The sequence below is a fragment of the Ambystoma mexicanum genome, chromosome 4q (genome assembly GCF_040938575.1).
Source record: "Ambystoma mexicanum isolate Mex_15411 chromosome 4q, UKY_AmexF1_1, whole genome shotgun sequence".
Classification (NCBI taxonomy): domain Eukaryota; kingdom Metazoa; phylum Chordata; class Amphibia; order Caudata; family Ambystomatidae; genus Ambystoma; species Ambystoma mexicanum.
This window is the reverse complement of record NC_090928.1, coordinates 1,094,714,268-1,094,737,446: the sequence shown is the minus strand read 5'-3', so window position 1 is coordinate 1,094,737,446 and position 23,179 is coordinate 1,094,714,268. Positions and strand designations below refer to the sequence as shown.

Genomic DNA, 23,179 nt, shown 5'->3' with positions numbered 1-23,179 from the left:
TGTCTGAACTGGAACAAAATTAAGCAAGCTTAAGGTACAATGTTAAAGTGAACAAAAGTGAACGAATTGTGCTATGTTTTAACTTTCTGTTTGTTCTGTTAAATTAGGCTGGGGTTTTCCTGTTCAAATATATCATGCTGGGAAATTGATTTGCTGTTTTATGACTACATAGAAGTACTTTATGATGTTTACTTGGCTGCTCCTAATGTTAGAATGTCTGGAATGCAGTCAATACTTAAGCATTAAGCACCCATTGGAAGGGTGGGAAAGGGTGTTAATGGCCCAGGGCCCGTGTTAAAGGCCCAAACAAAGCCCTTGGAATAGGTGCATAACACTATTAGCAACCCAGGTTTCGAATCCGGAAACCTGGAGTGCTAAGAAAATTGTATTTTCATTCAATGTAGGGGACGCTGCATGCGGCCCGCTCATTGAATGAAAATACTGTCTCAGGATGGCCACCATGGATATGGAAGGCGGTGCTCCATAGGGACCACCTCTTCCATTTCCATTTCAGCCACGGAGCGGCAGCAGCAGCACGGCAGTGACAGAGTAGATTTCCGCCAAAGAAAAGAGTTAAGCGGGGCAGGGTTTTTGGGGGGATGGGAAATATAAAAAAATAAGGGAGGGTGGAAGATGCGAGGGCAGGGTGGGCACACTTCTGGTTCCATGGAACGCGGGCTGGGATTACCAGTTTCAGTGATACAAGGAACCTGATTGCCTGCTCTCCCTGCCCTGGTAGTTATTGACTGCATTACGAACATTCTGAGTGGTTAAGAGGTGGTCAAAAGTGACTTTCATTAACTATTTGGAACTTAATTTCTTCAGAAGATAATAGAGGGCCTCGTCATCAGCAAAACAAAGTGGTGCTGGTGCCTCTGAATCATAGGTGCATCCAAATTTATCCTTTTAAGATAAATATCAAAATGTATTAAAATATAGTATGACGAATTAGAGCCAGAACACACCTCTGGTGAACCTGTGCTTGGCCGGAAAAGCAAAGTGTAGATTTCCGAGAAGGAAAACATCAAACCCAGCCTCAATTCTTAGAATGCACATTTCTCAAACTAGTTAATGATGTATTTCCTATTCCAATATTCCATAGTCCTACACATGAATACAATCTTGTGAACCGAATTGAAAAACTTTCAAAGCCAATTATAGAGGTGAATTTTCCATTCAGTCGTCCTTACCTGCAGTCAAAGAAAGCCTAAAGAATTGCTTAATAGGACCTAAGCTGGATCTTAAGCCAGACTGAACTTGAGCAATGGCACAGTGTACTCTTTCCTAGGCCAACAACGAGCTAGAAAAATGTTCCCAAATGTTTTTTACAGTACAATTAAAAAGAGGAATGACAATTCCCATGTGAAAGGCCACTGTCTGGACCAATTAATGTATCGGGTTCTCTAAGTGGTTTTTGTAGTCAACATGTCTGGCTGCTATGTAAGACTGTTTACACTGGAATACCTCTGCGGTAGTCTGCATTGCACAAGGATGGGTACGTAAAAGACATAATGTAATGTCCATTGAGATGCACCCTGTACTTAAAGCTTTAGATATCTGCTCAGAGCTTTCTTGTCAAACCTATACAAATGAACTGCTGGACTACTTTAGCACAATTCGGAATTCAGTGGTGCCAAATAACTTATTAAGAGAAATTAGAAGCGATCTGTCCCTGGATTTGCTCTCAAAATCAGGAACCTCGTATCCACACTATATAATAAAAAAAACTGATAGTGGAAAAAGCAGAACTTTGAAGCAGTGGTCGAAGTGAGCGGGAACGGTCAGGAGCAGTCTTCCACTACTTTTATGTTTTACTGTTAAATGCTCCACTACTTTTTCCAGCTATCTTCAGCATCCCTCAACTATTCTTTCTGAAGTTAAAGCACACTTCGCCATTTTACCACCGGATATCATTTACAGCTAAACTGAAATCTCTTTCAACTCAATTGGCTGTCAAGCAGCCTAACTGCAAACCTTGAAAAATGGGTTGCACGTTTCTCCCTTCCTTCCTACTCTGTCCCCCCTCTGGAGTCCAGATAATAATCCAAATAATCACATTTTCCGACCTGTCCTTAACATTGACAATACACTGTTCTGAAAAGGACCTTAGAAATGGTCAGAGTCTGTGAGAAATGTTCTTAGTGCATGCACGTTCTCCTACACCTTGCAATATTTTAGGGGCTTGCTTTCTATCGTGGCAGTGAGCAAGGTGCACAATCCAATAGGAAGCATGCTTTTGCGGACATCATCTCTCTAGCTCTTTCAGAAAGGCTTGTCTCGGTTCGCTCTGTTTGATGCCATTATCTGAGCTGCATTTTCTGCCACTGCTCCAGTGTTCCCTTCAAGGTGCATATTTTCTTGAAGCACCCCATCCATTTGTGATAGCAGCAAAACCCCCAAATAATAACAGATATCTGAAAGAGGGGGTGCTATTTTTGTTCAATAGAAGCTATTAAAAAATGAAAATATTTTATACTACTAAATGATAAATAATAATAATAATATAGCATTTATATAGTGCTACAAACCCTCAGGCATCTGAGCGCAGCTTATTATTACCCATGGTGTGTGGTGCTCATTTATTGACTTTGGAAGAATGAAAGGCTGAGTTTGGCCCTGCCGGGTGTTAGGGAGAATTCTCCAGAATGGCTAATTTTCCTTCCCTACTGATTCCCTCAGCAGCTTTGCTGTATTTCTAAGATTCCTTTTTTTTCACCTGGTAGAGGGTGAGCCTTTTTTCCCACTCTTACATATGTTTTGCTGTAGGTGTTTTACATTTGTGTGTGTTCATAGACTGTGGAGCCCTATCTACTCCATAGGCATCCTATTTTTACTGTGTGTCACACAGCACCTTTAGTGCAGTGATACAGGGTTGTCTTTTTCAGACTTCCCACTTTAAACTCCATTTTCTGGGACTGACTACTGTCTCCCAGAACGTGTACAGTTGCCATTGACTTTATTAGTCTTTTTAAATTAACAGACCCAGTACAAACTAACTTCCATAGAGTATTGTAAAGGGTTAATAGTTATCCCTTTCTCATGGAACATTATTTAATTCCCCTTACTTTAAGATTTGGCTGGTGGCAGTGGTATCTACCATTTTCTTCCCTACCGCGGACTATGAAAATAGCCTTGGTACTGTTTTAGGCTAAATTAGTAGCCTCAAACTTTAATCCGCTGGACCCCTTTTAATTTTATTTGGCTCTGGCTGGGTTTATTTGCCATTTCTTTTTGTAAAGGTCTTTCTCGTGTTTTACTCTACTCGCCAAACCAGGTTTGGCTCCTTTGTTCGCCGTCCTTTGGCAGGCTTCTGCACAGAAGCCCTCCTTAGGCGCCTGAGAGTCTAAATAGACAGGATGTGAGGCAGGGGTTTGAGGCCCCCTGCACAGGGTCTTCTTGGAGACCCAAGTCGCACTCTTGTTTAATTGGCTACATGACTGTCCTGCCAGGTCAGCCACCCTGCTGTGTGATTGACAGCCAGGCTGTGTGAATGGGGGAAAACTGCATAAAAAGCAGGTCTCTGGGACTTGGTATGCAGAGTCGCCACTGGATTGAGAGAACCGAAGAGAACCTGAATGAAAAGGACTACTGCAACTACTGAACCTCCCGGTGAAGCGCTGCTGCGGGTCCGAATCTCCTACACTTTGACGACAGAGAAGATCTGCAAGGAATCTTCTTCCCCTGAGCTGGAGGGACCAACCAGTTCAGCAAACACCAAGCAAGGTATCCCTCCCCTGGTTGAATTTGCTGTGCATCGCTGCAGTGAACCGGATAGCCAGGAGGACCGGACTGTTTGGGTTTTAAGGAGCACACATTTTATTCGTCGCTTTGCTCTGCTGCTGGTTTCTTCCCTGGGCAGTGCAGGACCCTCCAGTCTTCCTCCTTCGTGTCAGTCTGACAGTCGCTTCAGGAACCGGGAGAATGCAGGATCTGCCAGGAACTTCTTCTCAGCTACAGCATTCTTCTTCTACTAAGGTACTGTTCAAATCCTGTCGTTAGTTCCGTCCGACCGCGGTGAAAGTGTTTGAAATCTTTTGCTAATCCGAGGGCTTGTCCTTCTCTGCTCTTTTAAATAACTTTTCTTCTGACCAACTTCATTTCGAACTCTTAGCAAAGACTTAACCGCAAACTACTCTGAACTGTGTGATCCTCTGCAAAGACTCTGAACCATTAACACTGTCCCAGGCCTATTGATTTGAATCCTAGTTTTAGTAAGCCTTTTCTAGTTGACCTACCTACTTACTTGTTGGTGCTGCTTGATTTTGAATAACCTTGTCTTTCCCTCCCTGTTTAAATTGCTGGAGTGCCATTTTGCTCACACTTCATTTTGAGCTTAACTTGTCCAGAATTTATTGGGTGGTGTTCAGTGTATTAAGATTTTTATTTTCTGCTGCTTTACATTAGTGAACTGTTTTACAAATGATTGTGTAAATAAATGTGTACACTTTTACTCAGAAACCTTGAGTCAGTGTTTGTTTGAACCATAGCAATTGCTGTCCTTTGTGTAACTTCTGATACTGCTCACTTTACTCTTGAGATAAGTCTGGCTGCTCAGCCATCGCTACCACTTTACTGTGTAGTACAGGCTTGTAGTAAAGGTGAATTTGTACTGTCACTTGTAGTCTTAATTGTGTGTGGTGTTCCCAAAGGGTACTGCATATGATTCTGCCTAACACCGGGATACAAACCTGCATCAGACGGATCTGTACAGATGTCACAGATGACCGGCTAATGCCATTGCAATGAGTCTCTTTTGAAAATTGTAGAATGCTAATTCTAATGAACACTTCCAGTACATATTGTACTTATAACAAGTGTGTTATATTTGTCTTACTGAGCTAACAATGCACATGAAAACACGGAACAACCATATACATTATTTGCTAATTGAATTATATCTTTCCAAGCTCCACAGTATGATGTGCTGCCATTGTACTCTTTTGAAATACCCGTATGTGACAAGGGAAGAGGACAAATAAGGCTAATGATGGTTCCTAGCTGCCATGTTTAAAACCAAAGAGCATTCTGGATCATTAGATTGACCATAGACATTTATATATGCCGCCTTTGCCTGCAATAAATGGGTTGTATGCTTGCACTAACTACACACTCCATGTTGAGCTTTGTGCTAATTCTTTTCACAGCACTCGTCATAACATTAAAATGTTTGTACCCATGAACCAAATATATATTTATGTGAATAAAATGACTCTGACATCTCTGTCTCCCCATTGGGGTTCTAGGTCTTCCTTGTTTCTGGAGAATTTTAGAGGTGGTGGATTCTCAGTGTGAGCACACCCAGAGCAAAGTTGCCATTGGAGAATTTTATATAGGATTTTATATAGTATGTATGTAGGGCACACCCCACAGCCCAACTCAATAATACTCAAAAGTTCAACATTAGATAAATGAAAAAATGAGTCAACCACACTTGCACTCAAACATGAACCTGCAGATTTCATACAAATCTGTGCATCGGGTACCTAAATCACTGATTTTTTATACATTTATTTTAATGTTCAAGTGTCTAACTATCAATCTTAGTTGTTTTCTGTGCATTCTTTTTTCTCACTTCAACCTTTAGTGGCATTTAGCTGTATAATTTGGAATATTTTGTTATCACCTTTTATCTTGTCCCGAAGACGCTTTAACATCTGTCCTTTCTTGCATTATGTATGATGATTCTTACATAGCCCGGAAATTCTGCTTTCAGTTTGACCAGAAACGCCAAAGTAAATAATTGATCTCTTTCATCTTCTGCACTACCTCATCCCTGAACCTTTTCTAAGATGCCACTTATAATGATCCTGGAAAACCTGATGTGTATCAATTTTGAAATATTATTTTTTCAGTGCTTGTTCATTCTGTTCTGCATCTCACACACCCTTGAGGGTCTCATGTTGGTTTCAGGTTGGATACAATCAGTGATGGCCAAAGTGTCAGCATCATTAGTGAGATAGGGCTGAGATAGGGCTGATAGCCTGTCTGCCTCTTGATGCTAACTATGGCTCGTATCCCTGCTATGTCTAAGAGAGGTCTCCTGAGTGGGTTGCAGCCCATATAACAAGCTATTTGCCTTTGTTTGCTAGTGTACATGTTTGCAATGCAGAGAAGTTTCATTTCAAAGCCTTTTATGGATTGCATGGGTACAATGGTGAGCGAGGGCACCATTGACACCAATATTTCTCTCATTAAAACTGCCTTACGTAAAAAAATAAATGCTTGCCTATGCTGAAGGGAACTGCCTGTGTTTCCCATCTATGCAGAGACAAAAGTGTAATATGCTTTTTAGCAAAATGTGAAATGTTTTCCTGCTCCTGCTGGTCTAGTAAAAACATTGGCATTTGCAAATGCCAAAATATTTGTTGTTTTCACCCATTTCTAAATGGCCTCCTTAGGCTTTGCAATCAATCAAAATCATTTTGATTGAGGGTTATTCAGATAATTCATGTCTACCGTGGAATGAGGAAATGTAGGTCTCAGAACATAAAGAGAACAAACTAAATTGTAAAGGTGGGCTTTTAACTGTCTTCTGAGACTCCCTGATAATGTTGTAAATATGGATTTTAGGATGTGGTTTTGTAGAAACTCTATGTATGGACATACATTGTTTTTATTGTTTTGTCTTATTAGTATTGTAATGTTGTTTTTAATAGTAATGTGATGTATGTGTTAAAAACCTTTTACTGAGGCACACTAAATAAAATATAAAATAGTTGCAGTAGAAATAATAATAATGATAATAGTAATAATAATAATAATCATAATAATAATAATAATAATAATAATAATAATAATGTCAGCACATTTTGGAGGTACTATAGTTTTACAATGAATGGCTTGATGCTGAAAATTAACACTATTACATGGCCCATAAAATGAGAAGTTGGTTACTTAATAATTATCAAAACAACAATCTGCATTAGAACCGTGAGCTGTGAGTAATACCATTGTATGCCGTACCATAAAAGTTAATGTAACATGTTGATCTTTTGATTTGGAAATGGGCTTTGGTAACTTACGGGCAGTCAACGTTAGTGCTGACTCAGTAGCACAGCAGTTGGATTTTATATATCGGAACTCAACTTAGATACCACTCGGGCGGGTGGAGGTAAAACTGCTTTATGGATTTCCAAGGAATCTGGTTTATCAAGCACCAGATGAAACCCTATGTTGCTTCATAGGATCCATAATTCTTAGGTGGTCAGCTTCATGTTGGGTTAGAACTTCCTCAGTCTAAGGACATGTATAGGCAAAACGTGTCAAGAAAAGCACAAACTTCTCAGTCTGCATTTGGACTCTACCTTTTGGAGGGCTCCCAGCCAATTCAATATTGGTAAATGTGCTACCATTGTGGTTGTGCCTCAAATGAACGTTCTGTGGGATGGCTCACGTAAACATTGTCTTAGAATCCCCTATGGGAATGCAGGTCTTTGCTGCATTGTGATTGTTAGCTTGGAACAACAGGTCACTACTCCTATCCAGGATACATTAGTCATTCAAATGTTGGTCATCATAAGCACCACTGTATTAATGTATAATATTTTTGTTTTCTGTGAAGGTGACTGCTGGGTCCTGTCAACAATGGGTGCCTTGGCTTTGCAACAGAAATTTCTGTGGAACATAGTACCATTAAATCAAGGATATTCAACCCACTATGCTGGGATATTTCATTTTAGGGTAGGTATTTTTGTCCACTTGATTCACATGTTACATCAAAGAGAATGATATCCAGCTGGAGATGTTTTATGTTATGTTAAACAGGTTTTGTTAAGCTCTCCTACATGGTAACCAGTGATTATGTTGCAGCAAAAAATAAAGAGAGAATAATAGCAGGGGTAAAAATAACAAATTAAAAAGAATAAAGAGGGTAACAAACAAGGGCAGGATGAAACATTAACGAAATCCAGGCAATAATGCAGTGTTGCAACTTTGAGATATATGTGAAAAAAAGAAAAAAAGGTTACATTTATAAAAATAAATAAATCGAAGGGATAAAGGGAGGCTTCATGGGAAGTTGAGTGAAGGTGGTTGTGGGTATTGCCCTTCCCCATTAAAAGGTACTTTTTTGGTCAGGTGTAGGTGGAATGTATGTTAGGTTAGGTACATTTAAAAAAAATGGCTTTTGGAGAAATGGAAAAATATTAATGTAAAATCCACTCGATGGCACTTTGAGCCCATAGATACTAAATGTATGTAGATAGGAGGCATGGTGAAAGGGTCTAGTGATATTATTTCCACCTTCATTTGGAGCTCATTAAAAGGGCATCTCAGGGTTTTCTCAGTGAGAAAATCAAATATAACCTCCTACATAGCCTGCTCAGATTCTTGGCACTGTCCAGCGTCTGATCATATCTGAGAAATAGGAAAGATTTTAAGATTTATTTTTAAAAGCCATTAATGGTTTACTCTTCAGAACTTCTTTAGAAGTACATTTCACAGTGACTGCACAAGGTTGGAGAAAGAACAACCTCCACATTGCTGTTTTAAGATTTGGTTTACAGTCAAAACTTTTGACTGTAAACTCAAAGCTTTGTTATGGCAAGTTAAGATAGAAGGGAGATATGATGTGAGAAGGGATACAAAGCCTCTGAGTGTTGTTTGGGTATTTACCCACCCAGTGACTACCCATGCCATTGTCAGTACATAAGAACAATTCCACACAACCTAAATATATCCCATGGATCTGTTTGGCTCTAACACTAGGATTTTAAGACAGCCTTCTGAAAGGTAATGGCTCAGTTGCATGTTCAAATCAGTTAAACCAGCTCCTTATGTAATTACACTATTATAACAATTGTACGTTCTGCCTCTTGATTCATGTGTGTCCTTATATCTGATCCTTTAATTGATTTCATGTTAAAAATAAGCACTGTTAAAAGCAACAATTGTGGCTCTTGTATAAGCATTTGGTTGGCATTTGCCTGGTGCTGACCAGGTGCTAGAGCCAATTGCCACATGTGACATCTTAGGACCAGGTAGTAATAGTATGCCAGAGTCTGGAAAATGTGGATACATTGCCTACCCAAAAGATAAACCCATTTGCTCTGCCAGTGCATCTTTTAATTGCCTAACTTGTGCCAGCATAGCATTTGACAAGTGTAGGTTACGAACAGACTCAGTGGACTTTGTTTTATCTTACATGAACTCAGGACATATCATACTAAACGCTTGGTAATTGTGACAGAGAGGTTTAACTGATACTGGTAACCAATGAAGTAATCTAAAGGCTTTCTTTGGATTTCCGATCTGCAGTGATCTTCATTTTGCAGCTGCTGAGGTTTATGAATTGGGAATTTTGGCCGAGCCAGCAATGTTTTGTTGGCATAGTCCTTATGGGATATACAGAGTACAAATGATATGATAGCCTGACTGGTATGTGCAAATGATAGCAGAAAGACCTGTTTTAGAATTTTGAGATGCAACATTTCTCAAGAGTCTGTCAGAGCTGAAAGGTTGTTCACTACCTCTTCTAGGGATGACATGAACCCCAGATTGTTGGACAGTGCGATCAAGGCATCCTACATACCAAGATCTTGGCGTTGCCATGGTTAAGCTTAAGGCCATTGCACACATCCACTGGTGAATAATTTGCCTGCATTACATTAACAGATGGATTGAGGAGCTGCTTTGAGATTGATAGAGAAAATAAGATGTGTGTCATCTCCCTAGTGGGGTCCCCTGACACCTAGACCTTACAAGATCAGAATTGAAGGCCTGAGATAATTGTTAAATAAAAGTGTAGAAATAGGGGAGAGGGGTTCATTTTTACTGGTTAAGATGCAAAAGTATGCATGAAGACAATTTGGAATCTGACAGTTCAAAAGGAGAAAATCTAGCCAAATGCTGAACCTACTATTCTGTTCTCCTGGAGTTGTGAGTCCAGAGTCAAGTGGTTAACCATGTTCAATGCTACTTAGAGACCTAATAGCACCAGTGTGCTGGTTTTGTATTCTTATCAACACGAAGTCTGACACTAACTAGGTTACTGCTGATTACTCAATCATTGTCCTACCTGCTCTTTTTTTCCCCATTTGTTTGGACAGGCTAAGGTAGATTTGGGTGGTCATTAGGGAAGGATCCTCCTATGGCTTCTTGAGCAAGCAGATTACATAGGGCAATTCCAAGTCACTAGGCATTAACACTGGTGGTAGTATACTGTTCATAATTTAAACTATATATTGTTTCCCTTTAGGGACATGTACATATAGTTGAACAAGGTTTACATTACCGATATCACCCAGGGAGACAGCTTGAATTGAGGAAAGCCTCACAATTCTATAAACTGATTTCAGCAAAGTGCGTTGGTATGGAAGGGATCATTTCTTTAATATTAGGATTTGAGGACTTGGCAGAAATGGCTAACACCGAGTGAATGTGTCAATCAGAGAGCTTTTTAAAATGTTTAAGTACATTTTATCAATTGTATACCTCAAATAGCTTGCAATATCTCATAAATGATATTGGTGATGTACCTAGAGACCCCAGCTACACCTCACTGATGTCGCACAACCAGGCGAAACATGCATGTACACATCTAAGCAGTTGCTTGTGTTCTCGTGCAGAAGGGATGCAATGCCTCATTTGCAGTGGGAGCAAAGAGTGATTTACCTATGCTCTTATTTGTTCCATAATGGCAAGGCAGGCTGAAAAGAAATGGTCTGGAGGGTTGCCAAGAACAATGCCAGATGTTATAATCCAAAACCTTTCAGCCATCAACCTTAGTTTGTGTCAAATAGCTAGCAATATGGACACACAATGATTAGATAAGGGTCCAATGTAAGATTTAATTTCTGGCTTTCTAAGTTCCTTCAATATTTTGAAGAACTCCCTACATGGTTGTTTGGCTTTCCCTATTTTCTATCTTACTTCAACTACAAAAATGTAAAGTCTTCAATATATATACATCATTAAACATTCACCCAGGGAGACAGCAATACAGACAAGTTGCGTCTGCTACATTTGCTGCACCTACAAACTATTTATTTGGCCTTGAGGTGGAAGATTTAAATCCAGCATGGTGCTGTAGGTAAATCCTCTATTTTATGCCAAAAATTAGCAGATTTACTGTGGCAGAATTACTGCTTGTAGTAAATCGTCCAGAATCCCTGTGGAGTCCTGCGGACTCCAGGAATGGGGAGCAACAATGCCGTTACCACCACTGAGAATCTTGTGGTAAATCCACAGGGCCGAGTGGTGGTAACAACAACTGATTATTAACTCTTTTGGGAATACCGCACAAATCGTGTGAGGACCTTGGACTTTTACATTAGATAATAACATATATTTCCCATATATAGATGATTTGTGTATAAAGACAATTAAATCTATTCTTTAAGCCCTGTGGTGCACATTCATTTCCATTCCCCCAACCCCTCTCTCCAGCACTATCTGAAATGTTGTCAGGCCTAGTACGATAGTCGCTTGTTTTGTTCTTCCCCTCTCTTTCTGCACCCCTCTCCCTCACCTTTTATTTTTCTTCGGCTCTACCAGAAATATTGTCAGGCCTAGTACGGTAGTCGCCTGTCTGTTTCTGTTTACTTCCCACTCTCCCCTTCCTTCCCTTATCTATGTCTTAGCTCTTGCACTATATGAAATGTCATCAGGCCGAGTACGATAGTTAATTTCACATCCTTACTCTTCATGGCCTGTAAGAATGTAATTGTATTTTCCCCTTTTCCCTCCCTTGCCTTGAAGCGCTTTGAAACACATTGTGTATAGGCGCTATATAAATAAACTATCATATCATTCAGTGCCTTGTGGCCAAATATAAGAGGTTTTAAAGAATATTATTTGAAAGAATATCCCAATTAATTGAACATTGCATTTGGGATACAAATACTTTGACTATGGCTTCGTACTATTATGCTGAGCTTTTTTAGTGCCCTTTCATCTTTGGAGTTGCTTCCTGTGTAGCAGTAATACGTAATGTGCCTACAGCCAATGACTGCTCTGGAAGTCAGAACAAGATGTACATCAGAAACAGTGTGACTTATCCTACACGATCAGTTGAGATACAACTATGATGTTCTTGTTATGTGATGAATATATGCCATCATAGAGAAAGATGAATTGAGGACAGTAACGAGGGTCTTACCTTTAGCAATCAACGCTACCAATAAGGACCCTGGGAAAATAACCTCAAGGAAGCCGGTCTTAGGTTTTTTTCGTTTGGTTTAGAAAATAAAATAAACACAATTCACAGATTATATGTCATCTAATACATAGTTCAATGGTGCTTTAACACATCATGCCTTCTGTCATAAATTTCAGTTTTGGCATTTCGGCGATTGGGTGGATGTGGTTATCGACGACCAGTTGCCTTTCCTGAATAAAAAGTACCTGTCTGTTCAGCCATCCAGTCATAACGAATTCTGGCCTTGTCTACTTGAAAAGGCATATGCCAAGTAAGTTTCTTGTATTCTTTTTCTTGATGAATGGAGAGTGCATTGCTAATGTATTTCTATAGACTTTAAGAATTGTCACGCCTGAATATCTCATAGTATGGAACAATTTGCTGCGGAATGTATCCAGAAGCAATCAAAGCAAAGCCACAAAAACACATAATATATATATCAATTAGACTAATCGTTACACATGAGCCATAAAAATACATTTTCCCGTGTAAGCATATTGATGAAACCACTTTTTTTATCAGTGATAATTTTTCACAAAAAATGGAATACGAGGGGTCACAAAAGAACATGTTTTCAAAGTTATAGATGTTCAAGTGTGATATTCACTACATAGATAACATCTGAGTAGAATTATGCAAACATCTATGACAAAAATACTGCATTCCCTATGGAAAGCATCTAATCGCAACTTCATACTTATGTTGAAAAAATTAAGGTATACAACAAAAGATTATCTGTATCGACACACTGTGGTTTGGCCTGTATGACAGGTACAGAAGTTTGATCTCTGCCCCCTTTCCTATGCTTGATCCCTAAAGGACAAGCACCCCAATTAAATAAGCATTGGCAACGCTGACTGTTTTGGCTTTTGTGTGGGCATGAGAAAGGCACTTGCCAGGTACAGCCGTATTGATATTAACTGGTCATTGATGGTAGCAGATGCAAAATGGTGGGTATACCTGGGCGTTGTCTAGCAGTGTCTGGCAAATACCTAATACTTATACACAAGCCAAAACTGTTGGCTTTGCCAATTCTTGTTTTAAACAGGACTTCGGTGAGGACCTGCATAGTGCTTATAAATGAAGTGGCTGAATGCAGACCTGGTAAGACATGTTTACACCAGTAGCGAGTTTACAACTCCAATTAAATCATCAACTCTCAGAAGACTGCTTTGAAAAAATACTAGCAGGCAGTTTGCGTACAAAGTTTGATTGTAATGCTAGATTAAAGCTCAAAGAGTTCCCATGAAGAGGAGTTTTGGTTGGAGAGGGGCATGAACTGGGTGGGATTGACAATCGGGGTTAACATGGCCATGGGCAGTCAATGGGTGGGCCATCATCACCAAACAACGCATACAGGCTATGTGCCCCTCCTCATATGCCATTACTCCTTATCTGTACTCTAATGCAATAGTTTAGCCTTATAGGTTAAAATGAGCAATCCCTCCTGACTTTCAAAAATCATTGAAAACGTAGCTGTTCAACAAATATGTATAACTACTTTGACTCCCTGTATTACTGTTTTCATCTTGCAACAACCATGTACAAACGCCATGATACCTCTGGGTCTGGGCGCTATACAAATACATAAATAAATAAATAGGTGTCACAAGCAACACCTAATAGCCCACACTAAAAAGGGTCAATGGTCAGTGACCGACGTTAGATGCTGTTAAAACATGGAATATGTTTAATGACAAAAAGGAAAAAAGGAATCCATATTTATAAGTCTAATGTTCTTTATAATTGAAGAGTGTTATCACTAAAAATCTATATTTTATAGAAGCTTTGTTATCTGCAAAATGATCACTACTACATTGCTGCATTCTGTAATCAGTCAATTGATGAATAATATAACTTTAACAGCCGACTAATTAATCAAGCCTTTTATCATGAAGGTACATCACTTCGGTGATTCTCAGGGGAACAATACAACTTGACGGTAATCAGTTGCACTCAAATTGATCCTTGACGCTAGGCAAAGTGTTAGGGAGAATTATCTTCTAAGGCTAATTTCCCTTACCTATAGAGTCCCCCATCAGCTTTGCTGGATTTGAAGGGTTTATTTTTTTCTCCTGCTAAGAGTGAGACCCCTTTTTTTCCCACTCTTAGACAGATTGCTAGTGTACGTTTTAGGCTTTCTTGTGTGCTTATGGTCTATGGGGGTTTGTCTCACCCTTATAGGAATCATCTTTTTAACATGTGTGTTACACAGCAGCCTTAGTGCAGTAACACAGGGATGTCATAGTGACCCCCAAACATAGACTCGATAGCCTGGGACTGACTACTGTCTTCCAGGGCATGTAAAGTTACCATTGACTTTACTAGTCAATATATATGAACAGAATCAGTACAACCAACCTTACTATGGAAGTACTGGGAAGGGTTAATCGTTTTTCCCTGGTGTTTATTTTCAAGGGTGTACCGTGTAGACCCTCTCACCAAAGTTTCTGGCTGGTGGCAGCCGTTATTACCATAAATATTTGACCGCAAATATTTCCCTATGGGATTTTACCATTGTTCGAGGCTACCACTTTTACTGACAGCCTCTAACATAGCAGCGGTTTATTTTAATATTAACTTTACTCCGGTAGATTTTTATTGCCAGAACTTTAATAATATTTCTTTCTTGTGTCTTTCTCTGAAATCCTAACCCAGGTCGGGGATCCTTTGTTTGTCCTTTTGGCGGGCTTCTGCACAGAAGCCGTCCTTTCGGTGCCACTGAGTCTGGTGTAGACAGGATGTGTGAGAGGGGGAATAGGCACCCTGGACAGGGTTACCGAGGCAACCCAAATCACACTCTGCCCTGATAGGCTGGGGGGTTATCCCGCCAGGATAGCCACCCCACTGTGTGAGTGACAGCTAGGCTGTATGAATGGGGGTCTTGCTACATAAAAGCAGGGTCCTGAGGACAGGAGGACAAAACGTTGCCACTGGAACTAAGAAGCCGAAGAGGAGAGAAGCCAAGGACATCTGCAATGACTGAATCACCAGTGAAGCCCTGTTGCAGATCCTCACCACTTTTCTCCAACGACTCTAGAAGATCTTCACCTGCAAGAGTCTTCTTCCCTTAAGCTGGTGGGGTCAACCAGTTCGCCAATCGCTTTCACGGACCTGCCTTGGTCGAATCGCCAGTGCCAAGCACTCAGAGACCGGATAGCCAGGCACCCGTCCACCACAAACGTGATTAAAAGGAGCGTACCTTTTATTCCATTTGGCAGCACAGTGGCTGGTTTCATCCCTGGGCAATTCAGTAACTCAAACCTTCCTCCGCGACGAGAGCCTCTCTTCCTCTGCTGGATCTTCTGAACTGCAAGAATTGCCAGGAACTAGGAGCTTCTTCCACTTTCAAGGTACATTGTTCCGCCAGGCCTCCTGTTTCGTTGGGTATTGCTAAAGGTGCTTTAAATCATTTACTTACCTTCTGAGCTGCCCGCCTTTTCGTCTAACATTATCTTTCTATGTCCCGCAACCACCTTTTCAATCATTAACAAAGACTTGACTGCAGTTACTAGAACATTTTGATCCTAGGCACTTTGCCTTGTAACAATGACTCTGGCACAGGCCTCTTGACTCTGGCTAAATCTGTTCAACTGCCTTCGCTAGATTGTTTTTCATCAAGAAATGTGTTGGTGCACCTAAAACTCTTATAACCATCGTTCCATCCCCTTTATATATTGCTGAAGTGCCATTTTGCTCGGTTTTCACTAAAGTACCGTTGATGCTAAAGTGCTGCCTCGCTTAACTTGTTCACAATCTAATTGGGAAGTGTTGCTGGTGTGTTTAGGAGTCTAAACCTGTATAACTTGTTCTTTCCCTCCCTCTGAAGAAATTGTTAGAGTGCCATTTCTGCTTAGTTTACATTGTGCCGTTTTCCTCAGTTTTCACTCTTGCTCAAACTTGTCTACAATTTAAATAGGGATTTGTGTATACTTTTCCTGGCTGTTTTAACTTACTTTACTAATAGTGATTTGTTAGTGAACATCAGAGTGTGTAAAACAAATATATATATTATTTTTGATACAAAGCTTTGGTCAGTGTTTCCTTCTTCCAAAGTATTGTAGTCCTATTGTCCTATTGTGTAAAACCTGAATACTGCTCATCTCCCTCTTGAGACAAGTCTGACTGCTTAGCCATAGCTACCAACTAAATCTTTGTGGTACAGACTGATAACAAAGAGGATTTATTGCATATACCTGTAGTCTTAATCTTCTGTAGTGCCCCCTAAGGGAACTGCACATGATTCTGCCTAACACAAAGGAAATTCCAAATCAATACTGATACTCAATGATCGTGTAGAGCATCTTTCTATACCATGAGGACTCACTCCCATCTCAGGTTCGAGAGGTTGCTCAATATCTTGTTTACTGGATAAGGAGCTCTAACCATCCCAGCAATATTGCCGGACTGCACAGTAAACAAGAAATAATAATCATTCATGCCTGTATTTATTTATGGAGCATCCACACCTATTTAAATGCATTGACTGCTTCATCCAGTTTCACCATCTCAACAAGGAAAGTAAACAAAGAGAGCCATAATACGTGAAGAAAAAGGCACTTCTTTGCACAACCATATGTTTGAGTAAGGACACAAAATAATACAAACTGAATTACAACACTTTAAGCAGCTCATTTAAATGTTTGTCAAAATAATACAGCTATTAGCCCTCTGAACAATTATTCACTCACCCTTTGGTGATTGAAGAATAACAATCAGATATTGAATTACAAAACACAAAATATATCTGTATGTTGCTTTTGTTCACCATGGTAAAAAACATGTGTCAATCAGGCCCGATGTGTTCAGTGCCAGCATCAGTTATTCTAATTGCAGTCGATTCAAAACAAAATGTTTTACATTTGAAACATTTTCAGTACAGAAATCGAACATTTTATTGAACTAAACACTGTTCTAAAGGTCATAAGTGTTCAGTCCAATATTATTTCCTGTAAAACAGTAACAGTTAATTAAGGGTGGACCCCTTAATTCACTGGGAAGCAGAGTTTCTTCCAAGTGAACCCCTATACCTTTCAGTGAACTCTGAGCGAGGGTTCAATCATCTCCACCCAGTGTATGTGTATGAGTAAATAGTACATACTACTAATAATGTTTGCTTTCATTCATGCCATCTTGTATCAGGTCAACATATTACTAAACTTATGATATCACAGAAATATATAAAGACTGCAGAAAACAATAATTTGTCATCAGTTAAGTCTATTCATTGCATATATTCAAGCCATTCTCCACTGAGTTCAAGAAATGTATCCAAGTGTGTTCTGTTTGAATAAGCACTTTATTTACATTACCTCCATTTGGATTTGATGTCATTTGTTGAAAAACCATCAAAAATAATTCCTAGTCTAGTTTTCAAACATGATCATCAAGTATGTGAAATTATTTATAATCAGAAGCTGCCTATACCAAATTGCTAAACAGCACGTTTGTATCACCCTCTTTTCTTTTGCCTTTTCTCCTTTAAAGACACAGATAGGGCATCATTAAAACACAATGTACTATCTCTCTGATAAGTGCTATCTGGAGTTACTGTACATGAAAGTAACTTGAGTACATATTTTGCATTGCCAGGAATAGTCATCTCACCAACACTTCTCACCACTATTTTAGCTCCAGTTAATCTCAGATACATGGTCCATACATCTTTGTGAGATGCTGTTTATCAGTTTGCCACAAGAACTGTCCTTGTCACTCAGCAATCTGCAACTGCATGCCCCCTCCACAAGCCACATGGTCACACTGTTCTAAGGGTCATACATGTTCAGTCCTGTAGTATTTACTCTAGCACTTCAACAGTTCATTAACTGGGAACCAGGGTTAAATCCTAGTGAATGTGCCCACCTTTCAATTAACTCTGAACCATGGTTCAATCCTCTCGACCCATGTTATTTTTTTGAGTAGATGATACATGCTACTGGCCATGTCTGTTTTGATTTATGCCGTCTTTTGTCATATCTACTTTCTAGTTCTGCTCACATAAAATCAGGTAACTCAATGTTTCACTGTACTGTGATAAAATATATATGTTTTAATCCAAAATATTACACAGCCCTATATCGTGGTCTGCTAAATTCCTGCAACTATGCAAGGTACATTATTAACTACAAGGCTCCATTCCAGTGAGTCCTAATACACTATCTAAACAAAAACCTGAACTGCGAGTCATCAGACTTTTCATATGTACAACGCTTTTCATCAGCTAATGCATATTCATCTCACCAGCACAAGTCAACATTAATCTCTGTTGCTAAGTAATCTCCAATATGTGCTGTTTACAGCCTTCCAATCCATTGTGGATCAGTTCACCACTAGGTCATTAAATGGGGGTCACAGCACTGGGACCTGCATGAGTTGGACCTTTCCATGAACACACAGCGAAGAGGAGTGGAGTGTGATATAAACATCATTTCACGTGCATAGTGATACAGGCCCCATTATTCCCTGTAACATTGGTGGACTTGAGCTTCACCACCTGCCTGCTCTACCCGTAATAATTTTGGAAACATGGTTTGATCCAAGTGATCCCACATCTGCTGGAGGAACCCCTCAAGTAACTGGTCACCAGGTTTTGATTGACGTCATTATTATGATTATTATTATGATGATTATTATTATGATTATTATTGTTATTTATTATTATTATTATTTGTATATTTTAATGTGTTTCCTTTTTTAGGGGGATAGCTTAATCTAATATTTTCATGGTGTGCCTACTCCTATACTACTTAACTAGAAATAAGAATGGATAGCTTGTGAATTTTTAATTGTGTATTTTTTTTATTTATTCCTTGCTTTTTTGGGGGGTCAATGTACTGTTCCTACCGGTATGCAGTCATCTCAAACGGTATTGCACTTTGTGTGTTTTTTTCAAAACCTATTGTTTTTTTGGTGCACTCAGATCCTGAAACCTAATAGGCTTTATGCATACACGTATTCAGTAAAGGTACAGTACATATAACAGCCGAGCCATTGAATTGTGTGATCTAGAAACGCTTTTAGATGCATAGGGACATAAGGACATGATTGTTCATGTCATACTTGTAGGCTTGTGGATAGGAAACATGTCTAGAAACATCCAATCAATGCAGTTTGCATGGCACACTTGTTGTTTCTTTGCACCTTAACAAGGGATGATTAAACTTCCCATGATCACCTCCTTCAAGAATAGATACCAGGCCTTGGCTGCTTCAGCATTGACACCAGGCCAGGCAGCCCTTCCAGGCTCTTCCACAATCTCAACTTATTCGTGCTGTGACGCAATTCTTGGATGTTCCTCTCCATGGGTCCTGGCTTACTAAATTAATGACACATATGTCCAGTTTCTATACAATGGCGGCTTTGCCTGTAGTGTATTCACTACATATAGCCAACTTCTAAGATTACTTAATCTGCTTGCATTACAGCATCTGTACAGTTATTGAATGGTTTGTATTTGCTGCAGTGCTTTGCACATGTGTAATCTTCTTTTTGCATATGTACGTTTTCTTGATTCTTAACTTCATCAGTTTCTGTATGGACCAGGCATTCTCGTCAGCAAATATTCTCAGGGCATCATGCTCGTCTTTTGTGGCATCACCAGCTCCTCTTTTTTCTCCTTTTTCATATTCCTTCGGGGTGTTCCTCCCTCAGATTATCATTTCTTTGGGGTTACATTTGATAGGGTTTTCTAAGTGGGTACCTTCTTTCAAACACTTGCTGCAAAATTGGCACAACCGCTGGTGTTAAGGCTGGCACAATCTCAGGCTTCCAACATATAGGAGGTGGGGGGCGGGATTTCCTGCAGAGGCATTTAACTGCTCCTCTACATTCCCCCTCTGGTCGAGTCATCATCCACCTCTCCACCAGTTTCCAGACCTTCAAAGTCCAGATCTTCACCACCTCCTTCAGGGTACCGGCTGATTTAACATGTTCATCCACACTCCAGGTCATGTAGTTGCACTGTCCATTTGGATTACAATAGACCCATTTGCCCTTGTACTTCTTACGATTTTTTGGATGCAGGAACTGGATGTTGGCCTCTATGTATTTTCTGACATCTTCATCAGTCAATTCCTTGGGTTCAAACCCTGATTCCACATTGACCATGATCTTCATTCCTATCGCTTGCTTTGCCATCTTCTTGCATTGTGTAATTATTATTATGATTGCACAGAATCAAAACATCACCATAACCAATATTGCTCCAATAAACTTGAAGATGTTTGCCATGCACTGCAGAATCCATGAGAATATGGAACTAATCCAACTGTCATCTATATTGTCGGCTGTCTCGTCTTCCATCTTGTTATGCAGGTTCGTCAGTAATATTATGACCTGTGTCAAGGTTCCATTCTCGTCATTGTGAAAAGGTATGAATGGGCAATATGATGGCCTGATTTGGCGTAAACTCCTCCTTCCATCGCTGTGATCATGTCAAGGACATATCTGTTCTACAGGGTCATTAGTCATATGTCACTCAGCTCTTCTTTGATAGCATTGAATCCCTTATGGTGGTTTTGATTGTCTGCAGAAGCGCCCATCTTGTGATCTGCAACCACTTGGCATTGACCATCGTTTGGATCCCAGGCATGAATATAGTTGAAAATATTGAAGCAGTCTTGCTGAACAATCTGTGTTCATAAGGAATGGAGTTATATGCTTCTATTGATTTGGCTAAGAAGTAATTCCCTCTTCTGGTTCGATTGAGTCATTCAAGTGATCTACTTTTTCTCAAATGAGCATCTTCTTTTGGAAATTCTCCAATGTTCAGGTCACACTGAGGAATCGCTAATGCTGGAACATGGATAAGCACCAAGGAACACATTTGTCCCCAATCCTTGTGCAGCTTCATGTAGGCCCTAGGCCCACAAGACCAATATCGATCCATCAGGACGGTTGTCCCTGCTCCTGGAAATGTCAACTGTGGTTTTGCAGTCTGTGTTAGTTCCTGCATGAATCTTTCTGTGTCTTCGGAAGCACAATGTCACATTCACCAATGGGATCACAACAATTGGACCTGATTCATCTTCTACCCATGTCAGTAGTTTGGCATGTTAAGTCAATGCTTCAAACACCCATCAGTTACCTATCATACTCTGGCTTCAGTAGATGAGCAGCACAGGGCATCGGTCCTCCTTCCCATCCCTTCTTGGACTTCACTTGTCCATAGACTAAGAGTTGAGTTTGTTCCCAACATACAGGCAATCCAGCTATTTCTGTTATATCAGGGCAATCCATTATCTTCATGTCTCTCAATGACTACCTCGTCTTGTCCTGCTGCAGGATCCACAAGCATCTTGCTCTCCCTTTCAGGTTCCTTTTCCATCTGTGTAGTCTTGATATAATCATCATAGAATAGAAACAACCATTTCGATCTCCTTCGCAAAGTGGCCCAACTTCCCTGAAATTGTCCTCTGGTCATAGATTCTGCAAGGTGAGTGAGGCATCTAGCATCATGTTCTGGGACTTCTCTGGAAATAAAACTTTGTACTGTACTCATGGCATAGGGAATGAGAGCACAGACCTAGCAGCTCTCCTTAGATGTTTTCTCCCCTACTTCCCTCATGTGCTGATAGTACATGTTATTTCCCAAGTGTCCTGCTTCGTCTATATCAGTATTTATCCCATCATTATCTTCCTCTGCATCTCACCTGTGTCTTTTAGAAGCCTTGTACCATTCATGAATTATATCAAAGAAAGTTCCCATAGTAGGAAGAATCTTAGGGGAATGTGCCTCATTGGAAGTACTATCATGATAGAGACTGTGAAAGATGAGGAATAGAAAGACAAAGAGAGTAATCGTACAGGTAATCCTACAGGCATATACTTTGCACAAAAACATAGGCATGCCACCCTGGTATTGTTGCACTTGTTCATTCCCTAGAACCATGCCAGCTTCTATATTTCTCATCTTTAATACAATCATCACATTTCTTTAAATGTGCTCAAATATTGCAATGAGAAGCCTTCTTATCACTGGGCCAATTTTAGGATCCTGTATAAAAGTATGAATATCAATGCCATTTCTGACAAGAGCAGGATAAGCTTGAAGTATAAACACAAAAATATCAAGCACAAGCTGATGAACATCACTGTCAGTAAGCACCATATGTGTAACTGCTTAGAACAGGTATGCACCACGAAATTAATTTGGATAGTGATCTTGTTTCCAATTTCTGATCAACAACTGATATTTAGCCATCATTTTGATACATCAATATGTATCTAAAAGTTCATTTTTAAAATGTCTAAAATTCTCGGTAAGTCTTTGCTAGCTGCTACAATATCTATAAGAAGTGTCCACTGAATTTTAGTTCGAATGCAAAATCTGCATTATCCACAGATAGTTGCTTTATCGTCCTTCTTCGTCATCAATCGAGTCTGGACACGCTGAAATTCTTCTTCTTGTCTTGCTTCTGGATCATCAATGATGGGAGAGCACAACTCACCTTTTTAGGCTTTTACATCCCCCAGGTGAAGCCAAGCTCGTCGTTCTTCAACCTTTACAGCTGAAGAGGTTATATTCTCAATGCAAGAGCGGCCATTGAATCGTGTCTCATGCCACTTTCTAGTAATTTTTTGATGAGGACTAGATCTCCAACATATAACTTGCCGAAAGTAGTTGAATTGGGTTGGTTGTTGAATTGTCTTCTTCTTTGTTCTGAGATCAACCCCCCTTGAGCTGGACTCGATCTGCTATGAGAGAGATGCTGGAGGTCACACATGAGAAATAATCATGCAATTCATCACCTAAGGTTTTAGCTATACTCAGTGCATCACTTTTACTCTTACATGCAGTGAGGGACATTCTCATTCGCCGCCCTGTCACGAGTTCATGAGGGGTGAAGAGGTGCTCTAATCCTGGCTGATTCCGAAGGGCATATAAAGCCAAGGGTAAGCAATATAGCCATCCCCTTTTTAAAGTAAATTTGATCTTGGCAATCCTTTTTAAGCAGGCTGTTGAGTCTCTCATATGTATTCTGTTTGTTTGTGGGTGATAAGCAGACAAAAACGTGTGCTTAACATTCAATAGAAGCCCTATTT

At 39.9% G+C, this 23,179-nt stretch overlaps 1 protein-coding gene across 2 annotated transcripts in view; it reads left to right on the top strand.

The window, feature by feature from the left end:
- Nucleotides 1-23,179, top strand: part of LOC138468205 (calpain-13-like) — a 606,636-nt gene that overhangs the window by 57,761 nt on the left and 525,696 nt on the right. For both annotated transcript variants that reach the window (XM_069608666.1, XM_069608665.1), the window contains exons 4-5: nt 7,562-7,680; nt 12,274-12,407. In XM_069608666.1, coding sequence (XP_069464767.1) covers nt 7,562-7,680; nt 12,274-12,407 — 253 coding nt within the window. The remainder of the gene's footprint in view (nt 1-7,561; nt 7,681-12,273; nt 12,408-23,179) is intronic.